Source organism: Miniopterus natalensis, chromosome 13, assembly GCF_054644295.1.
Source record: "Miniopterus natalensis isolate mMinNat1 chromosome 13, mMinNat1.hap1, whole genome shotgun sequence".
In the NCBI taxonomy this organism is placed as follows: Eukaryota; Metazoa; Chordata; class Mammalia; order Chiroptera; family Miniopteridae; genus Miniopterus; species Miniopterus natalensis.
The window spans coordinates 28,056,075-28,083,129 of NC_142093.1; the positions used below are offsets into that span (position 1 = coordinate 28,056,075).

General features: G+C 46.0%; 2 protein-coding genes across 4 annotated transcripts in view; both read right to left on the reverse strand.

The window, feature by feature from the left end:
• Positions 1-7,165: 7,165 nt before the first annotated feature.
• On the reverse strand, positions 7,166-9,776 carry GPR75 (G protein-coupled receptor 75). The gene has a single exon (XM_087823558.1). It carries the CDS (start codon positions 9,561-9,563, stop codon positions 7,944-7,946), a length of 1,620 nt encoding a protein of 539 aa, XP_087679684.1. The 5' UTR covers positions 9,564-9,776; the 3' UTR covers positions 7,166-7,943.
• Positions 9,777-15,076: 5,300 nt separating this feature from the next.
• Positions 15,077-27,055, reverse strand: part of PSME4 (proteasome activator subunit 4) — a 77,876-nt gene continuing 65,897 nt past the window's right edge. Inside the window, exons 39-47 of one of the 3 annotated variants that reach the window (XM_016222141.2) lie at positions 26,438-26,569; positions 25,427-25,635; positions 23,734-23,819; positions 21,933-22,061; positions 20,693-20,848; positions 19,147-19,309; positions 17,871-18,004; positions 17,080-17,218; positions 15,077-16,557 (exon numbers count right to left, since the gene is read on the reverse strand). In XM_016222141.2, the coding sequence (XP_016077627.2) occupies positions 17,084-17,218; positions 17,871-18,004; positions 19,147-19,309; positions 20,693-20,848; positions 21,933-22,061; positions 23,734-23,819; positions 25,427-25,635; positions 26,438-26,569 (1,144 nt within the window). In that variant the 3' untranslated portion in view covers positions 15,077-16,557; positions 17,080-17,083. Of the gene's footprint in view, positions 16,558-17,079; positions 17,219-17,870; positions 18,005-19,146; positions 19,310-20,692; positions 20,849-21,932; positions 22,062-23,733; positions 23,820-25,426; positions 25,636-26,437; positions 26,570-27,055 lie in introns of those variants that run through there. The other 2 variants (XM_087823559.1, XM_087823560.1) reach the window with 2 other exon arrangements.

Below are 27,055 nucleotides of genomic sequence, written 5' to 3' on the forward strand. Positions count from 1 at the left end.
TTTCCTCAGAACAATATGAATAAAATCAGGTCTTACAGTTTCTTTCACACACTTGGTTGCTAAAGCCAAACAAGCTAAACGCTTTCGTTAGCCCTTGCGAGCATCAGAGGAGACATGCTGAGCCTGAGGCATTCACACAGGTTATAAAACCAACCCTAGTGCCACAGCCCCAGAAGACGGGCATAAAGCCTTCTTTGTGAATTGCTCCACTTTTTAAGGTCAATCTGGCGTCTGAACAACCTGCATTTTGCAAAACATCGGCCCTTTGCATGAAAATCAAGATTCCCACAGTGGGAGTCAGTTGGAAGATCTGCCCCTCATCAGCGTGCCAAAGGCTCTGGAAAGTGTCAAAAGGGCAACCTGCACATAAATGGAACTCAGAGAAACAGCCTGAACCTATGTTGGCACCAGCTAAGTGTAGTTTTGAAAAAGCAAAATTCTCTGTTTATTGGGCTAGAAGAAAGAAAATTCACTAATTTGTCCATGAGCAATGAAGTAATGTCTTTGATCAAATTAATATCAAAGTTATTGGACCTAAAGAGGTTGTCTGTTAAGCATCTCTTACAGAAAGCAAAATGTCACTAACCCTGCACCTTCATTCAAATTGCCATATACTTTAAAGTAATTGGTATCCTCCCTCCTCTCCCTGCAAAAACCAGTTACCCCTTTCTCCCTGAACTCCCATGTGGTTGCTGAGGAGTGCACTTGCTTTCACCTTCAGTGTCCTCAGGCTGCAGTGCGCCAAGGAATCGCAGTGAGAATGAATGCAGGCTGGCTGGCAGTCCTGGCCCGGGTGGTCCCTCGCCGAGTAACAGAAACAGGCCTTGTAGTCCCCCTAAATCAAGACCCATGTCCCCTTTCATTAGTCCTGCTAATTAGCATCCTGGGACTATAAAGAGGGCTTCAACTTCTGTCTCTGAGTAGGTAAAAACATATTAAAACCCAACTTGAACCCTAGCCGGGTGGTTTGGTTGGAGCGGCAGCCTGCGCACCAAAAGCGCAGGTTTGGTTCCCCGTCAGGGCACATACCTGGGTTGCAGATTCCATCCCGTCACAGCGTGTATGGGAGGCAACCAATGGATATTTCTCTCTCCCCATTCCCCTCTCTCTGGGAAAAAAAAAAATCAATAAAAACATCCTCAGGTGAGGATTTTAAAAAATTAAAAAATAAATGTAGATATTATTAAATGGAGCAGTTTGGGTGGGAGATTGATAGTAATAACAATGATTTGATTTAGTTAATAAACATTTCAACTTCAGAACCCCTTCCAAAGGTTTCTTAAAAGTACCAAAGAGCAAATAAGAAAGAAAGAGATTATAAGGCAAAAATATAAAAGAACACTAAGAAGGAACTAAAGGATGGTGAATACTTTTGCCCCAAAGGCATTTTGCCAAACCTAGAAAAACTGAGCTTAAGTTTTATGACCCCCACCCCCTCGTAAAGGAGATCCATTCCCCATAAAACTGGAACCCCAAAGATCTACACCCTCAGGGTAGAGAGAAAGAGAAGAAAACTTACCCCACTCCAATCTACTCCATTTCCAGGGGGCCTCAAGAAAAGTTGTCTTGGAAGTTAACAGGGAAATGGAAAGAAGAAAGCTTTGGTTACAGGTTGTAACCACAAACTTCCTGCCTTACACATAAGCGTCCCTCATTCCACCCACGCAGTTCAAACCACTGCCAGCTCGGGTGAAAGCAGCCCTGGGCTGGTAATGCACTTACCTGCCTGGAAGAAGTGGATGCAACATTTTTCTGGAGGAATTTCCATAAAAAATTTTCAAGGAAAAGTAGCAGCTCACAGTAAAAATGAGCAAAGCATGAAGGAAACAAGGCACCATGAGGGAGTCCCAACAAAAACCATACACAAGAGGCCTATTAAAAAAATACTGAAAATTTCAAAGTTATTTTAGAGAACTATCCTTACTCTAAGAAATATATGACTCACTTTTAAATATGTGTCAAAATGGAAAACTCTAAAATTACAATGTAACAGGGTTTTCTTTAATGAGCAAAGAAAATTTCTAGCAATGAAAACCTTAGTCCTAATAGTTGAAATCAGCAGCTGATTATCAATTCTAACAGATTAGATGAGGAGAGAACTCATGGGCTGGACGAGAAATTGGAAGAAACCATTCAGAACACGGTCGTGCGTTGCTTAATGACAGGGATACTGAGACAAGCGTCGCCGGGCCATTTCGTCGCTGCGCAGACGGCGGAGCGAACTGACAGGCCCCGGGGGCGCAGCGAGCGCCCCCCAGGCTCGCGGCCGAGCCACCCACCCCCCCCTCCCCCCCCCCCCCCCCCCCCCCCCCCCCGCCTCGGCTGCAAACCTGCGCGCGCCACTGCCCCGGGCGCTGCGGCAACTGGACCGCCACAGGCAGGACTTGTTTCCAGACAGAAAAGGCGCAGTACAAAAAGTATACAAAACGTTTAAAACGGCCCACCCGTGTCGGGCGCTCGCCCACGAGTGGAGCCGCGGGACATTTGCTCTGACAAATAATTTTCCTCCACAGTCAGCTTCTCTAGAATTTCCAAAAATTCGCCAGCTGCCATCCCACCCGCTCTTGCAGACTCACCACTCACTTCCCCGTTCCGGAATGAAGAACGGTTCTCGACTCGCTTCACGACCCAGCGCCAGCCGTAAACTCAACACTGTCGCTGGGGCCGGGCTTTTCTTTCCCGACGACACACAAACGTCTGCTTTGGCCGCGACGGCCACGGACTGAGAGGGATGCACCCGTGGGTCTGGTCTTCAACCCAGGCCATTAGAAGTTCCTCTCCGTGTGATGCAGGCCCTTCCCAAATTTTTGTTAGGTCTCGTTGCCTTCAGGAAGCAGGTCCTTTAACAGCTCTGTCACTTTGTCCTGTTCTTCAAAATCGTCGGCAGCGCGGGACCGGGCGGCCCGGCCGGCGAGCGGATTTCTCGCCTTCAGAGTCCTCAGTCGCTTTCCGTCCCATTTCCAGGTCAATCACCCGACGCGGCCGCTCCCTGGCAACGTTAACAGTGGGTTCTGCACACACGGGGGCCGCGATGAACAACATGACATGACCGGAGGCTGATCAAGCGCAAGACATGAGGCGGGACGCGGCGAGCGCGAGGCGGGAGAGGCGCGGGCGGCGCGGCGCCGGGCAGCGAGCCTCGCCCTGAGGAGAAAGCGCGCCCTGAACCGCCGCGAGCCGGCGACGTCGCCTTTTATTATCGCTGCCAAGTGTCGTGTGCGGCACGGAAACGTCTGGGCTATATTCTCACGGGGCAGGCCGCGCGGGCGAGCTTGCACGGCGCCGCCAAGAACACGCGAGGGAGGCGCTGCCGCGGGCCGTGCGGCGGCCACGTCCCTGGGAACCGTCAGCCCCGTTACGATTTGCGGGCCCACCGCTGCGCACGTGGCCCTCTCTGACCAAGATGTCGTGACGCGGCGCATGACTGGACAACAGAAACAAAGACATAGGGAAAAAATAAAAGCCAAGGTAAGAAAAGAGTAGAGAAAATGGGACAGAAACGATATTTGAAAAGATAAATGTCCGGAGTTGACGAAAGACACCGGGACGTAGATTCACGGAGTCCAACAGATCCCAAGATAGATAACAAGATACACGTCGTATTAAAACTGCAGGCCACCAAAGGTACGGAAGGTAACAGGAGCGGCCGGGCCAGGGGGAGGGGGCGCGTCACCTCCGGGGGAGCGCGGCGCCGCCGCCTGGGAACGGGCCCGGGTGTGGCGACGGAGCCCGGCCCCGGAGGGGGCGCCGTGGGCAGAGGGGCCCGGACCTCGGGGTCTGTCCTCAACCCCCTTGGAGTTTCCCTCAGTGTAGCTGCCGTTTCCAGGTCCGCAGGGCGCTAGGGCTCCAAACGCAAGTCGGGTTCCAGCGACATGCACGACGCCAAACTGCCTCTGCGGCCGCGCGTGCCGCTCGGCCCCCTGCCCCGAGGCGCCGGGGGGCTCGTCGGGGGCAGCGGCAGTGGCAGCAGGGTCCCGCCTCTGAGTAACAGGGTGCCCCCGAAGTGGAAAGCCCACGGCGGCCTCCTGCTTCCTCCCTCCTGGTGGCAGCGGGTGACAGCCCTGCCAGTGACAGCCCTGCCGGGGTGACAACCCTGCCGGAGTGACAGCCCTGCCGGGTGACAGCCCCACCGGGTGACAGCCCTGCCGGTGACAGCCCTGCCGGGGTGACAGCCCTGCCGGTGACAGCCCTGCGGGTGACAGCTCCGCCGGGTGACAGCCCTGCGGGTGACAGCCCTGCCGGGTGACAGCTCCGCCGGGTGACAGCTCCGCCGGGTGACAGCTCTGCCGGGTGACAGCCCTGCGGGTGACAGCCCCGCCGGGTGACAGCTCTGCCGGGTGACAGCTCTGCCGGGTGACAGCCCCGCCGGGTGACAGCTCCGCCGGGTGACAGCTCTGCCGGGTGACAGCCCCGCCGGGTGACAGCTCTGCCGGGTGACAGCCCTGCAGGTGACAGCCCTGCCCGGTGACAGCTCTGCCGGGTGACAGCCCTGCGGGTGACAGCCCTGCCGGTGACAGCTCTGCCCGGTGACAGCCCTGCCGGGGTGACAACCCTGCCGGAGTGACAGCCCTGCCGGGTGACAGCCCTGCCGGGTGACAGCCCCGCCGGGTGACAGCTCTGCCGGGTGACAGCCCTGCGGGTGACAGCCCTGCCGGGTGACAGCTCCGCCGGGGTGACAGCCCTGCCGGGTGACAGCCCCGCCGGGTGACAGCTCTGCCGGGTGACAGCCCTGCGGGTGACAGCCCTGCCGGTGACAGCTCTGCCCGGTGACAGCCCTGCCGGGGTGACAGCCCTGCCGGCCGCAGCGTTTCCCACGGAGGCGCTCCTGGGACCTGCCCCAGCCCTGAGCTGCGAATGACTCGGCAGGCATCGGGTTGCCTCCTTTTCTGCTGAAGTTAGTATTTTCTGGTTCTTAAAACAAACTCTGATAAACTAAAAATTCTAAAACTCTTTACCTTTTTCCAGATTTTAATCTTGTTTTAAAGAAGTTTTTAAAACATTAGTCAGGCCTGGCCGGGCGGGGCTCAGCGGTTGAGCATCGACCTAGGATCCCGACGATCTGGGTTCGATTCCCCGTCAGGGCGCACGCCAGGGTTGCGGGCTGGATCCCCAGTCGGGGGCCTGCAGGAGGCAGCCGATCAGTGACTCTCTCATCATTGATGTTTCTCTCTCTCTCCCTCTCCCTTCCTCTCTCTGAAATCAGTAAAGATATATTTAAAAAAAAAAAAGTTTACTCGACTTTTCCTGCCAGGTGAGAAACTTAGTTTAATAAATACTTAACCTTTGGAGTTATTCTTAGTCTGAGCATTTACACATGCTACAAAATGTGGCCAAAGACATTATTTCATCTCTCACGGAAAATAACTCTCTCTGAGCTTCAATACATTGTTACCTACTGTGCATTAATGGTCACTGTGATTCTCTGATAGTTTTTAAATGATTGGACAGAAAAGTCATAGTACTGCAATCTGATATTCAGCACTGTTAGAATTGTCAATATTTTTATTTCCCAAACATTATTTTAAAAGAACATTAAAAGCATCAGAAATACAAATCTGGCCTAATGGTTAACATCAGAACAATTATAAAGTGCTTGCAACACACACAGTTTGCATCACAGTAAAGCATCAGGAGAACTAATTAACATACCCTGATAATTAGTCATATTCAACTGAACTCTCACTACTGTTAGTTCTCATTTTAGCCCTTATGAAGAGAGAAGTTATATTCGTCCATCTGTAGACCTGCGTAAGGATGCAGACATGGCGTAGGGCTAAGAATCTAGCCCACTATGTATTTCATGCGAATTAAATCAATAATTTACTGATGAGCATAAAGACACTGAGCGCCTCACATGCACATGCTTAGTGTTCTTCACACTGTAATTTGTGCCTCCCCCCAAATGAACCAAGTGCTCTCCAAGGTCACAGAGGAAACCTATCATCTTTAACTTTACAAGTAGAAATAACTTTAAGAAAAATATTTTATTGACTCACATTTGAAATGCCTGGCCACAGACCAGATACATACCTTTAAAAGTGTGAAATGACTTCTTAATTAACATTATTAATTACAAAGCTCCCTGGCTTACTGGAATAAACACCAAGCTCTGATTTTAGACAAACGTCTAATTCCTAGACTACCACAGTTCTTCAAAGGATCCTGGGAGAGGATATTAGATACATTAATTCTTTGATAAAAAAGAGATGATACACTAACCTATCTCATGAGCGTATTAATACATAAAAACACTGTTATACTAAAAATATAAAAGCACAATTGAAACAGTTCATAGTGACTTCCAAAAATAGCATTCAATTACAAAAAAAATAAAAATGAGTGGGTACTTTCTCTTTTATTATAAAATTGAATAGCAAAAATAAACAAAGAAGGGGAGAGTCCTAAAAGGCAAATAATTAAAAAAAAAAAAAAAAAATGAAACCCGTATCTCATACTTCAGTCTCAGAAACAGAATGAATGGTTGATACTGAAAGGTAAGAGTTGTTAGGTGAGGCTGAGCAGAGTCGCAGCCGAGCATCCTGGCCTCTCATGACCTCTGCACTTGGGAAGAGCCTGGGAGAGGGAGCTATCAACTGAACAGCTTTCATCCGAGGAGGCAAAGTGCCTTCCAATCTGCAATAACGGTTCTTGAATGCAACAATGGACGAAGGCAGATTTTGTATCTTGATGCTCATCTTGAGTCTAGCAGTTATAGTTCCAAAACTATTACGAGTTCAAATGCTAACTGTAAATGACAATATTTTTACATAAAAATATGAGTTTACAGTTGTTATGCTAGGGATCACAGAGTATATTTTATTATATTTGTTTGTTTTAGGTAGAGAAATACTTAATCTATTTTCCCTTACTGCCCATCTCCAGTTTAAGATGAATGCGAGAGAAATAACACAATTAGGTTTAAAAATGGATCTTAAGAATTTTTCTACCACAATAATATACAAATAAAGACCAAAAAAAAGGTATCTAAATAGTTACTTGGGTACTCCTTGTCAGATTGTTAACAAACCATTCTCGCACAGAAGGAAAGCATAAATCGAAATGCTCCCACCCTCATCCTTACGCCTTGCTGGGCAGTAACAGATCCTCCAGAACACACGTCTAGACTGTGTCCCGCACACCGCCACCTGGACCGGCGTGAACGCATTCGGCGCCGGCTCTCCCAGGAACCGCAAAGCTCTACCACAGGTGCGGTCCTCTCCACTAGCAGTCTTGGGCAAGATCATTCCACAGCAGAATAATGCACTTTTACCAGGGAAAAACATCTTTCTTTTAAAAAAAATAAAACTATATCGCTATTCAATTGACACAAAATAATGTCTATAATAAGAAATGGTAAAAATCTTAATACTGTATTCGTGGTTGACTGTCTTAGGAAAGTACCTAATGCCTGCATATTTTTGGTAAGGATAGCTATAGATAATATATTTCTGATTTTCTGTTTTAGCAATATATTATTTGTTCAAATAAGTCTGCCACCCAAAAAGTGCCTTCTTCCCAATTAAACACTTCAAGAATCAAAGTTTATAACTCAATTAATAAAAATAACAGCTCGTACCTCACATTCTTTAAAATATCCAGCTCGCAGAGACTTCAAAGACTCGCAACACTGAGTCCAGTGATCACAATCGGTTCATCCTCTACTGTAACATAGTAGCACGACCTGCTTAAAAGTTGAGTACAAAAGACTGGAACACAGGTCAGGGTGAAAAATCTAAATAATAAACTTTTACGTTAAATTTTAAAATATCAAGAAATCACAAAGCAAGCCAATAGATGCTAATACTTAAGACAAAAGAAAATCGTTAACTGCCAACCGTTTGAGTCTTTAAGGTTTGATCTACTGCTCGTCTGGCAACAGTGAAACAAAAAGTCAATTAGTATCAGAAACAAACAGTTGGTCCAAGAGCCGCAGCCTCCGGACTCTAAACGGAGGGCACGGGGATCTGCTTGGCGGAGGGGCCGTCGAGCTCCTGCCGCAGGTCGCTGGTGGTGTGGTAATGCATGGCGATGTAGGAACTGGCGAACCCCAGCGCGCTGGCCGGCTGCAGGCGACACGGGCCGCTGTCCCGCGACGGGCTGCTGTTGTAGACGCTGTAGTAGGGCTCCACGCGGGTGTGGACGGGCGTTGAGCTGCTCTGGCAGCAGGGCTGGGGCCCGGCGGACAGCCTGGGGCTGACCACGCTTTCCTTCGAATGACTCGGGCCGCAAGCCCGGTCCACGAATTTCTTCTGGGGCTTCGGGGACAGCACGTAGGCAGAGTTCGTTTCGTGGTGGGAGGACTTGTTTCTGTTCACTTCCAGGTTCCCTCGGCCCATGGCTCGGAGCCGAGTCTTCTGCTTGCAGCAGAAGCAGCCCAGGCCCACGTACCGGAGGCACCAGAGCACCTTCCTCCTCAGCCCCGCGCTGTTGCGGGAATAGATGAAGGGGTTTAGGCCTGACTTGAAAAATATCAGGGTGAATCCGAGCAGTTCAAACTGGTAGAGGAGGCAGCTCCCACTTCTGGACAGAACCCCCTGCACCAAGGACACCCCCAGCGGGAGGCAGCACACCAGGACGGAGAGCACGATCACCACGCAGGTGACCACGGCCTTGGAATCCTTGGCCGCGGACAGGTTGACAGCGGACACCAGCTGCAGCCGGCTGGCGGCGGGGGCCGGCGGCCGCTCGGGGCTCCTGGTGTACCCGTGGGCCTGGACGTGCTGCAGCTTGTTGTAATTCTGGTTCCTGTAGAGCGCGGGCCCGGTGCACGGGACGGGGTCTCCGGCCCCCGTCACAGGCGCCCCCACGAAGGGCTGTGGTCTGGAAGCATCAACCGCGAGGACGGGGGGGCCCTTTCTGACTTGGGCGTTTTTACGCAGGGTCTGAGCGATCATGATGTAAGAGACGGAGACCACGGCCACGCAGAAGGCGAAGTCGACCACGTAGAGGGAGACCACGGCTCTCCCGCCTCCAGCAATCACGCTGGACATGGGAAGGCAGAGGTGGGACTTGCTGGTCTTCAGGGTGGCCAAGGTGGCGAGCGTGAAGCTGGTGGCCCAGAGGAGCAGGGTGAGCAGCAGGGTGCAGGGAAAGGAGGCCGTGCGATCGGGCTGCTTCCCCAGCACCATGCGCAGCCGGTGCAGGGCGATCACCGCCACCGTCTTGAGGGACATGATGATGAAGCCGGCGCTGGTGAGGTGGAAGGTGAAGCAGAAGGCGTCGGGGATGTCGCTCACCGAGCCGAGGAACAGCGCGAAGGTGAACATGGGGGCCGTCACGCCGCAGACGAGCAGGTCGCAGAAGGACAGGTTCAGGATCATGAAGTCGAAGTTGGTCCTGAACTTCCGGAGGGCCGGGTCGAAGAAGGACAAGAGGACGATGAAGTTGCCGTAAGAGCCCAGGCAGAAGATGATCGCGAGGAGGAAGGTGCAGGTGACCAGCGTGGCCACGTGGACGAGACCCTGGAGACCCTCCTGCAGGGCAGTGCCGTTCCCTCCCGCGGGCCGAGGCCCCGGCAGCCACGTGGAGTTGGGGGCGTCCTGCAGCTGCTCCGTGGAGTTCATCTTCCGAGAGAAAGGCGTCGGCGGGGAGGGAGGCAGGGCCTCAGCTCACCGAGGAGCGGCCCGTGACCGAGGAGGCCCAAGGCGGGAGAGCCGGCGCCGGGAAACGCGCGCCCTGCAACAGAGAGGGGGCATGGAGCACGGGGAGGGCCCAGGCTCTTCCACGAGAGCACCAGCAGTGGTCAGCTCTGACCCGGGGCACAGGAAGCCCAGCACAGGAAAGACACGAACACCCAAACCCGTTCGTGCGGCTAATCTGAGGTTTTAGGACACAGTGGTTTTCAAACTGGTTTTAAGCATCGCCTCGGGTGCGGGTTAAAACAAAGCAGATTCCTGGGCCTCGCCCATCGAGATTCTGATGGAAGGGTGTCCAGGTGTTACTTTTAGGAGCACCTGGTGCCAGACCCTGCGACACGAGGACATGACCTCTCGGCCAAAGAGATCACAATCTCAGCTGGCGAGCAACCTAACTGTGTAGTTACAGCCCAAGGCGGTAAATCCGATGACCGCCGGGTGCTATGGAAGCAAGACAGGGGCCCTAATCCACCTCGGGGTGGAGGCTGAGAGGGGCCGAGGGGGTCCTGGTGAGGAGGAGCTAGCTGGGTGGAGGGTGAGGGGCAGGGAGGGGGGGCCGGACAAGCTGCGGGAAGGGGGGTGGGTCCCTGCAGCAGGATCGGGGTGGAAAACTGCACGTGCTTAAAACAGAAGCGGAGGGTGCCCCGCAGGTGTGGCTCAGTTGGCTGAGTGCCAGCCGTCCTGGGCACTGGCAAGTGGCCGGCTTGACTCCTAGTCAGGGCACATACCTAGGCTGCAGGTTCGATCCCCGGTCAGGGTGGGCACAGGAGGCAACCAACGGATGCTGCTCTCACGTCGATGTTTCTCTCTCTCCCTCTCCCTTCCTCTCTAAAAAAAAAAAAAAAAAATCAATAACAAATCCTATTTCTTTCCCTGAGAAGAATCCCTTATTTGCCATTATTTACAATTTCTTCTCCCTGTTTGTGATTTCCTGGCCAACTCCATACCCTCCTGTGGAAAAAATTTTGTGTAGGAAACTACAAGTTAGGGGGGAAAATGAAAGTAATGAAGAGATCAGAAATATATTTGAGATTTACAAGGTGCAAAGCACCGCTTTGTAAACTTTAAACTGCCACATAAACGTGAGTTATCATTATTCCAGCAAGAACGTCTCCCTGATGGAGCCGGAGGCACCCACCCCCTCGTGCGTTCATTGGCTTGCTCTACTGTTTTCGTGTGCACACTTACGCGCCAGCCTTCCGCTAGGCGCTGTGGGCAAAAACATAAGACGCAGCCTCTCCTTAGAAAGAACAACTTGTTTTCTTGTAGCCCTTTTGTTTTCTTAACCTCCCCCCTCCCTATTTTGCAATGAGATTTAAACCTCCTGTTATCCCAAACCCCAAAGCCCCGAGTGGCTTGGAGCCCACCCTGCTCCCCAAGATGCTTCCAAGCAGGACAGCTTAAGCGGTTCCTTGGAGACGGATGCAGTGCTCTTGACGACCGACCCAAAGCATTTGCTTTAATCCAGCACTTTAGGAATAACCGACGGCACTGGGGAGGCCCAGGGGGGAGGCTCAGAATAGTTACCCACCAGCTCAAGCCACGTCCCTGAGGCCTCCCGCTGTGCCTGAGGTTAACCGTTAGGTGCTGGATCACAGGGTGCAGAGAAAGGGGCCAGGTCACCGGGGGGCTGCTGGGGGCTCGGGAAGCAGCTGTGGACCAGCCGCTCGCATTCAGTAACAGGCAATGCCTCTCATCACTGATGTTTCTCTCTCTCTCCCTTTCCCTTCCTCTCTCAACCCAATAAAGACATATTTTTTAAAAAATAATAAGAATGGATAGCTTATTGTTTTCACTTGATTGTATTCTGTTCCTGAACACTTTTTAATACCTATGTAGTGAGAAGGACACCCTTTTACTATTTTTGTTTACTGTTAACTGGAGGATTGGGGTTAAGTGATGAACAGAGAAGTAGAAGAGAAGCCCCGATGTGAGGGGGCAGGAGGGGCAGAGGGGTGATACTGATGCTGACAGCAAGCCCCCCCCCCCACCTCACCAAAGGTGCGTCCTCGCTGGCAGCAGGGACCTGAGCCAGGTGGAGAGCGAAGCAGGAGTTCAGTCTGGGGAAATCAGAAAGATGAAGCGTCTGGAATTAGGACGCTGAGAGAAAGACCCAGTGAGTGGGGGACACTGAAGAAGGGGGGTGATGGGAGTGGCGGAGACCCCAGGCTAGGAGACATGTGGAAACAGAGCTGTCAAGGGGGAAATGAGACGGTGAGGGGCCCGCGTCAGTCAAGGGCAAGAGGCAGGGGGAAAAGGGACTTGGAGCAGATGAGGCAAATTCCACTTTCTGTACAGTTATAATTTTTTCAATAAATTAACTCTTTCAAAAGGTTACACAATAGTGGAGAATCCTAGGTCAGGAATGTAGTTATCAGTATCATGACTAGCGCGGGCACTTCACCGAGTGCTTCTGAGGTGCCACCCGCTGCGCTCAGGGCCCCGCGCTGTAACTTGCGGAATCCTCACGACCCTGAGAGTTACTGTAACTCATTCCCATTTCACAGGTGAGTCAGGGAGAGAGCGCCTAGAGCACGGACCTGAACGCGAGCAGCCCCTCTCTGAAGCCCACACCCTTCACCGCAGAACAGCAAAGCGATCAAGGGAAGGACCCCCAGATCAGAAGGTGGTTACAGCAGCTATAATTTAGTGGGTGGTTATTATATGCCAGCCACTTATACTAGAAGCTTTACATAAGTTACCAAACTTTATTTCATTCTCAATATAATCCTATAAAGTGGGTATTACTATCTTTTCCCAACTCAGAGTTCTTGGAACCCCAAATTTGCACCCCCCCCGCGCGCGTGCACACACACACTTCTGTGTACCTTTTTGTCAAGGTTGATAATTATGATTCTGATATAATGTAATTATAAATCACTCCTTTGCAATAACTTGGGAAAAAAAGTTAGGAATCAGAGGCTGGAAAGGGAAAAGGGAGGAAAAGCAGGGGACAGAATAGACGTAAAGGTTTTGGCAGAGAGACCTGAGAAATAAAGGAAATGGAGGGAAAGTAAACCTAGGTCTTTGTACTAACTTTGGGACTATAAGGAAGAGGAAGCCGAGATCACAATTTGGAACAAAGTTACGAAGGCAGAACTATAAAGCTCGGTGATCTGAGGAGGGGTGTAAATGAATAGCTATTTGCTCTGCCTAAATATTAAATAAAGGTTGCCGGTGTTCTTTTTCAAGCATACAAGCTACTCTTTATCTCTGGGACCATAAATAGGTCCAGGAGGTCGATGTGATTAAAGCCATAAAACCAGAAAAATGTGAAGTTGGAACACCTGTCTTAAGCAGGCATATTAGCTACAGTAACACGGAATGAATTCCTATCACATGCACCTGGTTACAAGTAAGGAGGCTCGGGACCCGAAAGTAACGCTGCAGATTTGTTGCACAGCGGCAATGATTTCTCCTTAGCTGCTGTCTTCATATTTTAGTGTACAGTAGGCATTTTATATGCGCTTTCCCAAGTCAACTCATGGCCTGACTCTTCCCACTCATTTCTTTCCCTCATAAGGAAGGCCTTACACTCCTCGAGGACAGACAGGCATTTTCTGTCTAACCCTCAGACAGCAAAGTTCTCTATCAGTATCATTCCCACTGTATTCGTGTCGAACCAGAAAACCTCAGGAAGTGAGATGACTTGCCCAAGGTCACTAAGATTCAGGCCAGATTTTATGTCAGAGCCCAAGCTCTCTGTCCGCAGTTGAACTGCCTCTTGAGGTCGGGAGCAGCGGATGGAGTGGGGCAGGTCAGTGGCTGCGGGGCACAGAGTCCCCCAGTCTGGGTGTGGACCGGGGACGAGGGTCGAGCCCTGCCAGGGGCTGGCGATGGGCAGGAGCCCCCGAGGTGGGGAAGGTTGCGGGAAGCAGGGCCTAGGCCGGCCAGGGAAGCTCGTGAACGAGTCCGCAGAGGGCCATGGGGTGCGGGGCTCGGCCAGGCCACGGGCGGTGGGGGAGGGGCGCCACGGCCGCGCAGAGCCGAGGAGCGGCCGGGCAGGGGCCCGACGCTGCCCCGCGGGCTGCGCCAGGACCGCGGGTGCGCCCGGGCCTGGACCAGCGAGCGCGCTCCCCGCCAACCCGCCGGCTCCCGGCCGCCCCTCCCTGGTCACGCGGGGTCGCTTCCCGCAGGGGCCCACAGCCGCTCACCTGCCCGGGGGCCGCAGCGCCGCCCCTCCTCCTCCATCCCGCAGCCCGGACCCCAGCCCCGCGCTCCGCCCGGGAGGGCGCAGGGCCGGAGGCATCATCGCCGTCGCCTCCGCGCATCCCGGGAGCCGATGCCGCGGCGAGCCGGGGGCGCAGAGGCCCAGGCACGGAGCCGCGGCGGGCGCCGCCCCCTCCGCCCCCTCCGCCGGGCACCCGGGCCGGCGCCCCGCCCGCCCTCGCGCCCTCGCCGCCTCCCGGGCCTCCCGCCGCGCCGGGGCCGCCGCTCGCCGTCCTGCGCCGCGCGAGGTGCGCCGCTCGGGAGCCCGCGCTCCCCGGTGGGGTGACGGCGGACAGGGGAGGGGCCGGGCCGGGGCGGGGCGTCCACGGCGCAGCGGCCCGCGGGGATCTCGGTCTCGGAGGGATGGCGCCGGCCCGCCGCCCACCACCGCCCGCGGTCCCGGGCGCGCAGGCCCCCGGGCTCTCTGGGCTGCAGCTATATTTTCTCCTAAATTGACACCGTCCAGTTTCGTACTGACATTTAGAATTTGTAAATTAAGTCATTGTAACAATTTAAATCAAACCAACTTTATAAAGAGAAACTACCCATGCAGATCACCCAGCCAAGAAACCATGGGCACGAACGTGGACCGCGAGGGCTCAGGGAGAGCAGCGGAGGCGGGTGTGCCCGCCCCAGCGACGGGTCCCCACGCCAGGACGGGGCCTCGTTAAACCGGCTGGTGGCGAGTCTCAGCCCGAGAAATTCTGATGGAGGAGCGCAGTGGGTCCAGGATCTTACGTTCTTTGAAGTTCCACTTTAGGAACCTTGCTACGGCATAATTTCACTCAGCTTAGATGTGGTGGAATAAAGCCTCACTACTCAAAGTGTGGTCTCAGGACAGGGCACCAGTATCATGAGCTGAGAGTGTGAATTAAAATATGTATTTTAACACCCCCCCACGTGATTCCTAGACATACCTATCATCTAGATCAGTGCCGTCCAACTTTCTGATGAAAACACCGATCTGTGCTGTTCAATAGGGCAAAACACTTGCCGCCAGTCACTAAAGCACTTGAAATGGGTCTAGTGAGACTGAGGAGATGAATTTTTAATTTTGTTAAAATATAAACAGCCACATGTACTAGCTACTCTAGTGGACAGGCCAACCTAGATAACTCATTTTGCTCAGGGGGCATGAATTTTTCGGATCAGATCTATGGATGCAAAAGGAATCCACTAGAGTCACTGCCTGCAGAACTCTTCCTCCACTTAATGAAGACAAAAGCCAGGTGTTAAAAACAAGCCATTTATTGGGTTTTAAACTAGTTACACAATGAAATAATCAGTTTGGCACTACTCTATACAGGGCCTATGCCTGTGTATGCTGACACTGTACCAGGACCTCTGCTGTGCTTGGGTCTGCACTGAGTTATTCAGCAAGTAGATACTAAAAAATATACTGTAGTGTTCTTTTAAGGAAGACTGTACAGAGAGTGTTGCAAGATGACTTTCACAAACTTGTGAATTACTTTAACCTAGAAGATACCTTGCATTCTAGAAATTTGTCAAAGGCAAACATGTGACGTTTGCATTAAGAGATGCACACAAAAAAGTTACATAAAAACTCAGACAGTCTAACATTAAATGAACTCAAACAAAACCCCACACCTCAGCTTTTGTAACATGAAAAGAAAATAATTTAAAAATGCAAAAAATGGCATTCAATCGGTACAAAAGCCAAAATCACTACATTTAAAGAGCTACATGTGAATCTTTACAAATTAATTACACAATGGGGTTGTGTAAAAGGTTGCATCTGTACAAAGTCTCGCCAACGCTATCTCTACAGTTTATACAGTCCTTTACATCTATATAACATTTATTAAACAAGTCAATTAAATATCAAGACTTCTTAGTCTCTCAACGATTCTGCAGGCAAAGAAAAGAGGGGAAAAAAAATTACAGAATTTTTGCAAACACAGCAATCTTTCATTAGGTGAAGTTTAACAGTTTTCAAAGCGGGTCAAACAGTATTTGTAAAGAATACAGGTAAACGTCAACCAGTTAGGGTTTTTATTGTTGCTGATGTTTATTTTCAAAATCATACATTGTATGCACACACAACAATCCATCAAAAATTTATTCACCAAACCCCCAGTTTTTCAGCAACTGCTCTTCTATTCAGCACCAAAAACTCCAGTCTGTGGGAAGCGCATGGTGGACACAGACTTCACTTTTGTGTCTTGTCAAGCAACCCATCAGGTCATTGTTAGGTTCCAGACTTGTCCTCTTTTCCTTCCATCTTCATGGCTCTCCAGGCTTCAGATTTATGGCCCACAGCCCTACTACCATCTAAACCCACAGCCATTTGGAAAGAATTCAAAATAATTTGAGATGGATGAAATGATGGGCCTGCGTTACAGATGGGCATTCTCCATTCCAAGTTCACTGTTTCTTAATGAGTTCCTAGACTCTGTCTGGTCTTGGATGCCATGATCATACTGGGTAATTATTTCTAGTCTGAGACACTGTGGTTTTGTCAGATGCCTCAAAGAAAAAGTGATCAATATTCTGGAAACAGTTCCGGACAAGTTAGGAAATCAAATGGCAGCTGAGAACCTGTGGAACGCAGACTAATGAGACCAAACACAGAAACCACCAAAATGATGAGAGCTCAACAAAGGCAGAGGTTTGGAACCTGCAGTGAGCCACCAGATGGTACCTGAGGAGCTGGAATTTTTGATGAAAAGAGCTCGAAGTGAGGACTACTCATCTGTATCAGGGAGGAAAAAAATTTCAGTCAGGCAACAGGGCAATCGAACTCTAAAAGCCCAGTGAGTTTTTCTTTATCCCTCCTATCCCAGGAGAAAGGCTCCTGGGTCCTCCCTCTTTAACACAGAATGGATAATAAATATTTAAGAATCCAGATGAAATGTTCTCACTACAATACAGAACCCAGAGTCCTCAGGGCAACCCCAAATGCCCAGGCCCCATTCAGGGGGCAAAAAAGAAAGATCTCTTTTGTCTAACCATTTCCAGGCTACTAAGCCTACTCATTTATAAAGGTCTAAAAGCAGTCACATAAATTGTCTGCTTAATACCTGAAGCAGAAAAGCAAGGAAAAATCTCAGGGAATTTACTTAAATCATATTTTTAAAAAAGCTTTATCTAAACAATGACATTAAGAATATCAGCAAAAAGAAAAAACTTATGAACACCCACTTCTCAGTCATTAAACTGATGACATCTGTCTGCGGATGTCGGACTTCTTTAGACTAGAGCCGTGCTGACTTACCCTTCTATGCATAGTAGCATGGTGACACGAGGAGATCGGTGAGAACCAGCAGCTGGTCATCTGTGAACTGCTGTTTGTGTTCCTGCCAGTTGTCATGGTGCGTCCTTCGGAAATTGGACAAGGTCTTCTTTACAGTCATCTGTAGAGTGGGCAACCCACATACATATTATTTTGGCTTCTCTGAACAGCTAGGGTTATATTTAGGAAAGCATCAGCTAAGTAAGAAACCCTCTAGATGTCAGATCTCACTGCTCAACAAATGCGATAGAACCACCAAGAAGCCAGTCTCTCTTCACACAGCCACTGAGCTCACTGGACAAGCTACTGGAACTTACACCACCTTATTAAACCAGTTTCAATATACACAAAACATCTATTTACTGAGGTGAAAGGGACAGTCATTCATCTTCTGAGTTGTTTAATTTAGGAACATAGGTGCTCGCTAAGTAATACCATGACAATCGCCCGTTTAATATTAGCTCCTAACTAGATACTTCCTAGATATAACATGCTAGTACAATAAAAGTATAAAATTTATATTGACCATACTTTCATTGGACTGGGAAGGACAGAAGTTATACTAATTTCCTTGCTACCAAAAGATCTTAAATATACATGGCAAGGTCTCTGCAAGATTTTAATAATTACTGATAAGCAGATTAGGCCCTGGCCGAGAGAGCAATGGCTGCATCAAAGCAGGACGTCCAGAGTGCACAGGAAATTACCAGTGTAAATGGTGTTACAGATTACAAATATTATGGGTGCAAAGAAAGTAGTAAGGAAGAGTTTACCTCAATAGGCTGAGGATCATTCAGATGTGCACTCAGATTCATAAGGAGCTGGGGCATCCACGTGGGAACATCATAAGGACTAGAAAGAACACACGCACCAAGTCCCAGCACCCCAGCATGGCGCTTGACCAACTCTGCAAAGAAAATAGCAATACATGTGCAAATATTTATAGGATTCTGTAGCACTTATTACAGTGAAATAAAATTAGTTTCAGACTATGCTAGTTGTTTTTAATGTGTAAATCTCTGCATTTAAAATGAATCTTTATGCACATATATAAAAACATGAGTTTGAGGTTGAACTAAAAACATCCTATAGTAGGTTGGAAATATGTCATATCTTTTCTAAAACTAACAAAATAATGGTTTTGGTCAATTTATATCATATGCAGAAGTGCAATCCCTGATCCTAAAATAAATGCCATCAAAATTATACCCCACTTTTCTGGATGCGGGTACCCCTCACAGAATGCATGAATTCATTAGGTAACACACTCAGACAGAACTGCAATGTGTCTGTATTCTACAGATTCTACATTCTTTCTTTAGCAATAGAAGTTACATTAAAGCACTTTCCTATTTCCATTATATTTTAATAAAGATGTGTGTGTTATGTGTTTATAAGTATATTATATGGTACACATGAAACATGGCAGACTGGGAGTTGAAGTTAAGAAAAAGGGAATTTGAAGTAGTAAGAATTGTAAACAATGCTATTTGGTATAATAAAGACCTAAAACTACTTTGGTACTTATTAAAATATATAGGTCTCAAGCAAAGAAACTAGAATATACATTGGTGTTTTATTGGAAATAGCTATTAGGTGACACATGACATAATCAAGAGCTTACTGTATCAGCACTTGAGAGCTTCATATTTGAAGCACTTACTGCAAATTCAATAAGCTTCCTATTTACTAATGACCTTTCTACATATCTTCCATTATTCTTTTTTTTTTAATCCTCACCTGAGGATATTTTTTCCACTGAGCCAAACTGGCCAGGGCTATTTTCCATTATTCTTGTGACTATAGTTACCTATGGCAAGATCAGACACTTCTTTGCAATCACTTATTTAAATTTTTCTTTAAACATGACATTGTAATGAGATCTTATTCTCTCGTTTATCTTAGTGAACAGGTTTCTCTGTACCTCAAATTTTAGCTTTTACGTGCCAGGTCTTGCCTTCTATCACATACAAATATTCAATAACTATTTGTTGAGTAAGGCTGGTTAATTCCCAGTAGAATCTGGGTGTTCCCTACCAGTACTGTTACCTGCAGAAGGAATTGTATCTCCTACGAAACCAGGGTCTCGCTTTCTTTTCTTCGGTAGTTTTGTTTTGCAAAGTTGTTCAAAATGAATCTGCATAGGACTGTCTATCGTAAGGAAGTTACACTGTAACAGACCACTTAAGGTGGTCGCAGCCATTTCTCGAACCTGCAGAGATAATCACTTGCATTAGAGCTAAGATCCCAGCCAGCGGAAAATGGAGGCTAGAAGGGTGGTATGGGAACTGGGGCGGGACGGTCCTCTGGTATTTGTATGCATACTGTATAAATGCTCTTTTGCAGTTTAATAGAGATTTTATCAGGTTGTCAAAGGGTCTGTAGCCTCAAAATGGAAGAAAGCCACTATATTCAGGTAAATGCTTAACTACCTTATACAAAATTAAATTTCTCCATAAATTATTTTCCTACTGATAGGCCTCCTTAAATCTAATGAAGCTTTCTTTAAACATTCCTCATTTAGATTACTACAAAGTTGTTTTCAATATTACCACAAATAGCTGTATTTAACTATTACTGATAGCATCACATTTTAAAAATATGATAGTTTTAATAAACATCATGGTTATATTTATGGTAACAGCTACATTTAAGCCTACTACATGGAGGAAAATATAAAAGTAACATAAAAATGGCCTAAAACAAGGTCGAGAAAACTAAGTTTTGATGCAATTGCTATAATCTTTAGTTAGTAAACACCGACTTTTGAGTTTCCACCTTTCCATTGCTATTCTTTAGTTAAAAACAATACAATAAAAAGTTTGAAAAATTTTATAGGTAGCTGTAAAAACATTCATTGAAGCCTGTGGGAGTTGTTATAATCATGGAGGGAGTAACCTAGGGACTAGACAAAGGGAAGCAAGATTGTGAAACAGGCTCATCAGCGGGGTGGAAAAATGTCCATTCCCAATTTCCTATAGATACCATCTATTTTCAGTGCTCTCAAAATATATAATTAATGGGAGTGCTCCACTACATGGAAAACCCATTAAGTCCATAAACTAAGTAAAAATTTCAATTACATTTTCTTTACCAAAAGCCAATTTAGAAAGTTAAATCATATTCCACATTTATTACAACATGCTTTTCTTATATTAGGCTATTTCAACTAATGAATGTATCTTTTTGTACAAAATATTAATGTAGCTTCATCACAAAAGTTGCCTTTAATTTCTCTAACAAAGGAAATAAAACTACCTTCATGTACATTCCTATTAGCCCTTTAAAATACAGTAAGATACATAGAATATTACCACCTGCAATTTCATAGATCAGAAAACTTTGGCTCACAAATGTCACCTGCCCAACTGTAAAGAGGAACCAGGACAAGAACTGCCCAATGTCTGTTTCCATTTGTGCTACAGAAAATCATTAGAGAATCAAAGCTAATCCCATAGGGCTATGTTAAAGTTACTTTTAGTAATTTATATTTTAATAGAACACATTGTATCAATGTGTAAATACTACTTAAAGGGGAGCCATGATGCTTCCTTTAAATTTATTAAATTTCGATTTGCTTTAACTCAAATTTTACCTCTAGCTGTTCATCCTCCAGAAGACCTATAACCAGCCACCTGATGTCTTTAACTGCATCTTCACTGTTCAGGAAAATAAAGAGGTTGTAAAATACCATGGTCTGGAGGTAGGTCAGCACTGTGTATCTAGCATGCCAAGAACTGCTTCTTGCCGTCTGTGAATGAGAAGTAGAGACAATGAGAACGGTGCTGACAAGAACATGAGATGAAACATCGAAATTACACACAAATATAATCTTCTAATATAATTCTACCTATTTTACAGGTATAGTTAAAGCAAGCTTGTCTTATACTTCTAAATGAAAGGCTATATGAGCTATTTCGATAAAGGTATTCAGAATTTATGAAAGGTTGAGAGTAAAGGGAAAGGAATACATAGATAAAATTCAATTTTAGAAGAGATAATTATTTACAATTCATGAATAACTCCTTTAAGGGTTGCACATTATTTTATTTTACTTTTGATAGTAGCAAAAAAGATTGAGAACTACTAAATTCCTCTATAAAAAGAATGCCCAAATTTGGGGCTGTTAATATTTTTCAGTGTTATTTAAACTTAAAAATCGGAAAACCATGGGAACATGTCCATTTTTATATTATATAATATGTGTATGCCCTGGATAAAGCCGAACACACAGTACGTTAAAAATGCTTCCAGAAAATATAGAATCACTTAGGTGTTTCTACCATAGGCCAGGAAATATAACTGAATAAAATAAAGAGGAAATGGTAAAAGGGAATGCCCATCCCCTTCCCTCATAAGCACTCTGCATTCAAGGTGCTTCAATAATTAACTTAAAAAAAAAAAAAAAAATTCATTGATTTCAGACAGAGGGAGAGGGAGAGAGATAGAAACATCAGTGGTGAGTCATTTATACGCTGCCTCCTGCACACTCCCGACTGGGGATCGAGCCTGCCTGGCATGTGCCTGACTGGGATGGAGATCTCCTGGATCATAGGTCGATGCTCAACAGCTGAGCCACGCGGGCTGGGCAATTAACTCTTCATACACACAAAGTATTTTGGGGTTAAGTGACCTGCCCAAAGTCAAAGAAGTTGGTGACCGAGTCAGGTACAGAATCTAGGTCTTTTCTTGGGTCAGTACACATGCACTCTCTCATACTAAGAGGAAATTCAAAATAAAAACAAGTTATCAGGTACTGTGTGCACTGCAGCTGACTTTGTGAAATTCTTTGAAACGCCCACCAAAAGGCGTATGTATTTGGCACGCACTCTTACTTGTTTCAGCACCTGAAGTACCAAAGGCACTTGATGAGGGTAAAGCAACCCCTGAGACATTAGTGATAAGCATAACTTTGCATCTCTCTTCAGTTCATCGTAGCTGGTGTCATTTTCCACTGGGGCAATCTGGAGAAGGAAACAAAGCAAAGACGCACTGGAGAAGAACCGCCAGTAAGCACAAAGGCAACAACCAACTTTCCCTCGCAGGATTTCCCTCCTATCCTCCAAAAGTGAGCAGTCATTTCTTTTAAGCATCATTACAAACCACTGAATTTCAACAAATTTAATGGCTCTGATCCACTGTAGTTACTTTTCTTACTGGTGCTCAACTGGCTCCTGAGTCCTTTAACACAACTGTCGCATCCTTGGTTTCCAGGATGACAAGGTGACCTAGGTTTACCCTGTACATTTCTTGGCCTAAACCTGAAACCAGCCATTTCTCCAAGCAACCCTGGTTCTTCTAGAGGGAAATGACGTTTAGAAAATGAAATCTGGGCATGAGGAGTATTGGCTGCTACTAGGCTGATTAGTGGTTCTGGGTTTTTCACTGGACACTGCTAGGAAATAAGTATATTTTCTACATAGAAATGGATCATGAGATCAAAATGGTAGTTTCAAATTTAGGATTACAGGGATTTTACTAAACAGCTTGGATTTTTTATATCTCTTATCTCTCACACTAAAAATCTTGGTTCCTACAGACAGTTATTATTTGTTCTTTATTATACAATACATGTAAGAGCTTCACTTCAATATTATTATTAATGAGGACATCAGCTACAAGGCTGTATAAATTTCTGAGTTCTTAAAAGTCACTGCTCTGTGTATTTATCCTACCAACCAGATACACAGTGAGGTAAGGTTCATTTATTTCATGTCACTCTTTTTTTTGGTATTTTTCTTTCATTTAATTTTATGATTATAAAAAGTATTTACAGGTTCCTAAGGACAAATTAATAAAACAAGGTACATTCACTCTACCTTCTTTTCTTTGTCCCCAACCCTTAAGTAAGTATTCTCTAAAATATTCTAAATGTATTTTCTCATTTCTTTTTAAAGTACAGTTTTAATTTCCAAAAGGAAATTATTTTTCTTTAACACACTAAGGATTATATCAATTTAGGTGAAACAGTCAAAGCTTAGTACTATGAGACTTCTTTGTATACCCATAACAGATGGAAACTTAACCAAGCTTTCACTGTGACAAAGACTATGTCCTTACCCAAACTTCAGACAGGCTCCTTCTGAGTCTTCTTTCCTATCTTAGTTTTATTACCTTCACTCTGTGACTGACGAGTAATTAAAACCACCTCAGGTTATATCTTGCATCAAATAAAATTTCAATATCATCATATGATAAGTTACTTCCTACAGATATATTTGTTAGAACCAATTATAGTGTCATTTAACTCTGTAAAATAAATACAATATACTGAACATTTTGATCTTCAGATTCATTATACTTTAAATATTAAAAAGTCAAAAATAGCTATATTCAAAAATTTCATTGTGGCTTTTCTTTTTAGCTAAACTACTTATTTTCCTAAATTATTACTTGGGAATTGGCTAACAGTGAAACAATGCTCTGTCTATAAACTTCGCATCTTATCAAGATCCTACTCTTACCTAATATTTAAAAGATTGTTTCAAGAAATATTAAACCACTATCACCTAATGATTTTCCTGTGGCTACTCTATTTCTTCAAGATACGACCAAATCATACACAGTCTGAAAACTATCAACCATCAGATGGTAAGATGACTTTTTTGAAAGTCTTAATTTTGGCCATAAACTTACCTTAAAAAACAAAGGTAAAAGCTGAAGTTGTTCCGTGACTGCCGTAGAGAAGGATCTTCCTGCACTCGCCATCAGCCACTTCAATACTATTTGGAAACGTATATGCAGAATCAATCTGTGCTATCCAATTAGAGGCCACAAAGTAGCACAGTACTGCAATACTCGTGTCAGCCACTTTGGCAGAGTTTAATGTTAACAAACAGTTGTTTATGTTACTTCATAAATTAGACACTGATCAGCAGTATGACAGGACTCACAGTAATGGTGTCAACCAATCTAGAGTACTCTCAAAGAGTAAATCAGAAGTTACTAACAAGTCTACCAAATAACCATGTCAAGTACAAATTAAAAGTAGTCTTCAATAACCTCAATGTAGCAAAAATAATGACTAAGTTAGTTGTTTATATTAGAATCCTTGAAAAATTTTTAGATACATACATAACAGGACACCACCAATAACCAAGATAAAAAGAAGTTGGAGGACCCACACTTCCAGATTTCAAAAGTTACTACAAAGCTACAGTAATCAAAACAGTGTGGTACTGATATAAGGACAGACACACAGACCAATGAAATATGCTAGAGAGCCTAGAAATAAACCCTCACACATTGGCCAATTCGTTTTCAAGACTGCCAAGACCATTCAATGGAGAAATGACAGTGTTTTCAACAAATGGTTCTGAGAAACTAGATATCCATGAGCAAAAAGAACGAAGTTGGTCTCATACCTTGTACCATTTGTAAAAATTAACTCAGAGTAAATAAAAGATTCAAACATAAGGGATAAAACTATAAAACTCTTAGAAGAAAACCTAAGGGAAAAACTTCATGACATTGGATATGCAACAATTTCTTTCACTGATACCCAGAACATATAAAGAACTAAATGCAACAACAACAAAACCTAATTCAAAAATGGGCAAAAGACTTAAATAGGCATTTCTCCAAAGAACATACAAAAATGGCACATAAGCAAACAAAAAGATGTTCAACAACTAATCTTTAGGGAAATGGAAATCAAAACCACGAGATACCTTCTTTATACCAATTAGGACAGCTAGAGTCACAAAAACAGAAAACGAGTGTTGGCATGGACGTGAAAGAAATGGGGCCTTTCTGCACTGCTAGTATGTGGAAGTAGTGCAGCTACCATGGAAAACAGCTTGGTGTCTCCTCAAAGTTAACAGCGAATTACCAAATGGTCTAGCAATTCATTTTCAAACGCACAAAAATTGAAAGCAAAGACTCAGATATTTCCACATCAATGCTCAGAGCAGTATTAGTCACAACAGCAAAAAGGTGTAAATTCCCAAAATGTCCATCAACAGATGGATAAACACTGAAAACACTATGCAAGGTGAAAAAAGCCAAGTATGCACGATTCCACTTGTGTGGGGCTCTAGGCTAGGGAGCCTTACAAAAGCAGAACGGTGGGTGCTGGGGGCTGGGGCAGGGAAGAGGGAGGAGGGAGGAGTCGCTCCTTAACGGTGCAGCTTCAATTTCCCAAGATGAGAGAGCACTAAAGACGGCGGCGGTGACGGCTGCACAGCGTCAACGTGCTAGATGCCACTGGACTGTAAATTTTATATTACGTACATTTTACCACAATAAAAAAAAAAAGAAAGAAAACAGCCCTAGGAAAACATAAGAGAATGTCTGTTTTAAGGAGCATCTACTCATTTTAGTCACGCACTGGTTTTTAAGAGTTTAATGCCCTGGGTCCGCTCATCTTCCTCGCCAACCCCGTTCTCCTCCATCACGTGGTTCTGAATCTCCTCATCCGCCTCCATGAGGGGTTTCAGCTTCTCGAGGATTCGAGCAGTAAACTCAGGGACGCGGGGGGATGCTGTTGGCGCGGTGTTTGGCAAAGAAACATCTATCATGAATATGTAGGTCAGCACACTATAAAATAAAATACGCATAGTAAGAGTAGATCCCACATTCTCAATAAAACTAGGATCCAAAAGTTAGAACCCAGCCCTGGCCGGTGCGGCTCAGTTGGCTGAGCATCGTCCCAGGAACCGAAAGGCTGCTGGTTTGATTCCCAGTCAGGGCACATGCCCAGGTTGCAGGTTCGATCCCCGGGAGGGGGCATCCAGGATGCAGCCAATTGATGTTTGGTGTCTCTCTCCCCCTCTCCCTCCCTCTGTCTCTAAAATTCAATAAAAAAATCTTTAAAATAAAGTTATAACCCAACCAAGACAATTCTTGGAGAGAGTCTCTTGTGCCTGTGATTCTTAATAAAAACTGGGGTGGGTAACTGCTCAGCTCTGGCTTGTTAAACACACTGCCATCCTATTTTATATTCAGAGCCTCTTGTCCAGTGTCCACAACACCATATAAAACAAAATTTGAAGGGGAAACCATGAAATTCAAGAGTAACGTAACAGCCCAGCCAGGCGTGGCTCAGCGGTTGAGCGTCAACCTAGGATCCAGGCGATCAGGGTTCGATTCCCAGTTAGGGCACATGCCTGGTTGTGGGCTCAATCCCCACTCGGGGGCATGTAGGAGGCAGCCGATCAATGACTCTCTCATCATTGATGTTTCTATCTCTCTCTCTCTCTTTCTTCCCTCCTCTCTCTGAAATCAATAAAGATATGTTTTTTTTAAAAAAAAAGTAATGTAACTAGTGTGTGTCACTGTACATTAGTATTTGATAAAAAAAGCTCGAGGTAGACCAAACCACAGAGAGAGTAATACCTACCTCCCTATTCTTTCCCTGACATTTTTGTAAACCTGGGTGAGTTTGGGTTCCAAGTACTTCAACAGTCTGTGCAATAGCTCAGGCACTCTCCACTCCTGCTGGGCAAGGCCACCTTGCAGCACGTAGAGTCGACTAAAATGAGAGCACAGGGGAGTTGTGTTAGAGTCTTTCCATACTGACAGCATAGATGAATGATGTCTCTATTCCACTAAAATTTGTATCATTTTCTCACCTAATAACAACATTGACAATTCAAAACAGCATCTTTAGATTTTATTATTTTTCTTTCATCACTTTCTGTGTTCTGATTCATCCCCACTACTGTACAATAAAGAGGTACTGACTTCAGATCAGCATTAGAGTTAATCCCTAGGCAGCAGAAGTTTCCCCACTAATTAAGAAAAAGCATTAACTATTATTCCTCTTAACAGGATTATCTAGATTTCTTTCTCTTATCCACTAGTTTTTTACCAGGTCCTTACATTCCAACAAGTATATTTTTCCTTAAAAGGATTTCTCCTTTCCTAATAGGAAGGAGAGAACAATGAGAAGCTGAGAGAAAGAAGTTGATATTGTCAAGATACAAAAAAGCAGTCCCTAGAAGACTTGAGAGTGAAG

Excerpts from the sequence above, each read along its gene's own strand:
- GPR75 (XM_087823558.1), bottom strand. The coding sequence starts at position 9,563 with ATGAACTCCACGGAGCAGCTGCAGGACGCCCCCAACTCCACGTGGCTG.